General features: G+C 42.1%; 1 protein-coding gene across 1 annotated transcript in view; it reads left to right on the forward strand.

Annotated features, from left to right (window-relative positions):
• The window catches only part of ERC2 (ELKS/RAB6-interacting/CAST family member 2), a 951,034-nt gene extending 948,151 nt beyond the window's left edge, over window positions 1–2,883 (forward strand). Inside the window, exon 18 of the mRNA XM_019536909.1 lies at window positions 1,585–2,883. Coding sequence (XP_019392454.1) covers window positions 1,585–1,665 — 81 coding nt within the window. The 3' untranslated portion in view covers window positions 1,666–2,883. The remainder of the gene's footprint in view (window positions 1–1,584) is intronic.
• Window positions 2,884–3,151: the final 268 nt, after the last annotated feature.

Here is a 3,151-nt window from a genome sequence, read left to right on the forward strand (position 1 = left end):
CATGATCAGAGGTCAGGAAAACAGACCTTACGATGACAGGCTGAGAGCCATGGGGCTCTTTAGCTTGGAAAAGCGCAGGCTCTGGGGTGATCTGATGACCACCTATAAGTTTATTGGGGTGACCACCAGGATCTGGGGGAACGTTTGTTCACCAGAGCACCCCAAGGGATGACGAGGTCAAACAGTCATAAACTAATGTGAGAACGTTTCAGGCTGGACATAAATTTCTTTACTGTCTGAGGCCTCAAGGTCTGGAACAGCCTGCCAGCGGAGGTGGTTCAAGCACCTACACTGAACTCCTTCAAAAGCAAATTGGATGCTTATCTTGCTGGGATCCTATGACCCCAGCTGACTTCCTGCCCTTTGGGCGAGGGGCTGGACTTGATGATTTTCCGAGGTCCCTTCCAGCCCTAATGTCTATGAAATCTATGAAATCATCGGTATTCAATGCCCTGTATTTCAAAATAATGGCGAGCTTTAGTTAAAGTGCTCCCACTGCCATTTCGAAAGGTGGGATACTGAATAAGTTTGACACTGCAGGATTTTAATTAGAGTGGTTCTCTGAGAGCCACTTTAATTAAAACAAGCCCCACATCCTTGAGCATGTGTATAGATACCCTTGAGTCAGTTTAAAAATGGCTAACCTGATCTCAGTTAGACTACATCAGAGGTACACTTAACTTACATTGGGTCCAGCATGACCAATCTAACTGAAATTCTGTACAGTTCTCAGTGCAGCCCTGGGACTGGGAAAACCCAGCCACTGGTCCCAGCCTGGTTCTGCACTTTTCCTGACCCCCACTCTGGCATTGGGTTATTTTTAGCCTCCGAGCCCCCTCAACCTCCCATGGATAACCCCTTCCCATGGACCAGCCAGACCTCCCCCCGCCCCTTCCCACCAAGCCCCCATTCCACGAGCCACTCCCGGTCCCATTTCTATCATTTGCTGATGTTGGGAGTTGAGGAAGGAAGTCAGGGGGTAGCTTCACTGGGAGGCTTGTTTGTCTGAGGGTGTTGGGGGATCAGGGGGCAGAACATAGCCCCTGGTCCCAGGAGGTGGGGGAGAGAATGCCCCATCCTCCCAAGGCCCCCACAGACCCTGCGAGCCCCTCTGATCCTGCCAAATCCACCTGGACCCCAGCAACCCTCTTGCAGATCCTGCCTGCCCCCTGGACACCACCTGTCCCCCGCAATCTCTCCATAGAGTCTGCTCGTCACCCCAATCACCCCAACCCACCCCTACTACCTCCTCCCTCCTTCTTGACTTACCTTAGATTGGGTGGCTATATTTAATGTGATACAACCTCCCTGAATGTCTCTATGCAGCCTTAGAGTCTGACTTATACAGAAGGACATGCCCTTCCGTAGGTAACAACCTACTTCATCAGGTTCTAGGATTGAATTAAATAAAAGTTAAGAAGAGAAATGAAATATCAAAGGTCTAAGTAATTATAGTGTAACAAGCGTTTATCATCCAGATATATTTTTTTATATAGGTATGTTGTTTCTTCCATACTTGTTTCTCCCTTGTGCATATCCTTAATAAAATATTACAAATTTGAATGTATCTTTTTTTTTAACTAGATGATCCAGTCACTGTTGGAGGCACATAGCCACGGCAAAATCTCATGCTGTACATTGATCACCTGTCCAACCTTTGCCTAGAGTGTGATCCCCAGTTCCTTCAAGAGATCCATCTTTACCTGTCTATAAAGAAGAGGAGGAGGAGGGAGACATCTGGGATAACCAAGTATTAATGTTTAATACCAGACCAGGTTGAATCTGCTTTTATATATTTTTTCTAAACGTTAATAGTGCAGGCTTAAACAGTTGCCAGTATGTTATCAGGCATAATGCAGCATACAATAAGATTTTAGTAGCCTAACTTTTTTTTTAAACTCCCCAATTAGCAAAAGTATATACACATTTTTCACAGGGTAAAAGTATGAAATTGAATCCCATCTCTGAAATTAGTGCTTTAAAGGAATCAGTCGATGATTCTAACATGGTGATGTCTTTCAACATGTCTCTTGCAGACATGCCAACCACAAAAAGAGAAATGATTTATTAAGATATCCACAAGTGTTCAGGGTATGTTATTCTTGTACTAGTCCATGCTTAGTTAGTAGGATCCAGCATGTACTCATATTTGCTCAATTGCATCAGGCCTCTTAAACTTACATTTCTTACCCATTCTTCCTCTTACATTAGCAAGAGAACGATGGTATTCACAAAGCACACAGGGTTCAACTTACTATCCTAAGGACTGCCCCTCCAGGAGTTTAGCACAGCCCACACACAATCCTGGAACACATCCAGCTTTTCCTTAAGTAGAATGCAAACCTGTGACCTTCTGGGCCTCAGGCAAGAGGGCTGCCTACTGAGTCACCAATACCCAGGCCATCAATAAGTTTTAAATGCCAGTTGCAGACTTCACAGAGATAATGACTTCAGTGTGTAAAGGTTTTGTTGTGGAAGGAGGCCACAGCTTCACATATGGCGTGACAGAGTAAATATGCTGAAGCCATATTAGATTTGGTGCATAACTGTCTTAGTTTTAAATTCATTTCAAAGAAGTGGTATTATTTAAAAAGACACTGTTACACAGTAAGGTAAGTATTGTAAAAAGAATTGTTAGGTAATGCAGAAGTATCGTAAGGTAAATCGTTGGTGGAAATTTCAGAGTGAGCAGGTTTTGTCTGGATTTAAACATTTGCCAGCATGTGATATTCCTTGTGCTAATGAATGAGGCAGAAAACAAATGTGCTCATAAGTAAGAATCAGAAAATGAAACTAAGAGTTATACGGAACATGACAAGTTGATTTTAGATGCTTTTTGAATTAAATACTGAAGTAAGCAAATAACATAACGTCTATGAGGTTGGATGAAAAAAAAGCAGAAGTCATAATGCAAGGCACAATTATTAACAGGGGTAAAAACATTTTTATTATTATTATTTATTATCCTTAACCTGTAAACATCCAGGTTCTTGTATTGTTCATATATAGTTTAAATTTACTCTAGAGTAAACATGAGGTTTCTGGTCCATTAATTTCTATTATATTACTTTTATTAATGTTTTGCATTTTCAATTGAGCACTGAAATTGTTGGTAACACTTGTTGGTAATTATTTTTGGTAACTTTGGGTA

The sequence above is a fragment of the Crocodylus porosus genome, unplaced genomic scaffold (assembly GCF_001723895.1).
Source record: "Crocodylus porosus isolate Cpor-Errol unplaced genomic scaffold, CroPor_comp1, whole genome shotgun sequence".
NCBI lineage: Eukaryota > Metazoa > Chordata > Crocodylia > Crocodylidae > Crocodylus > Crocodylus porosus.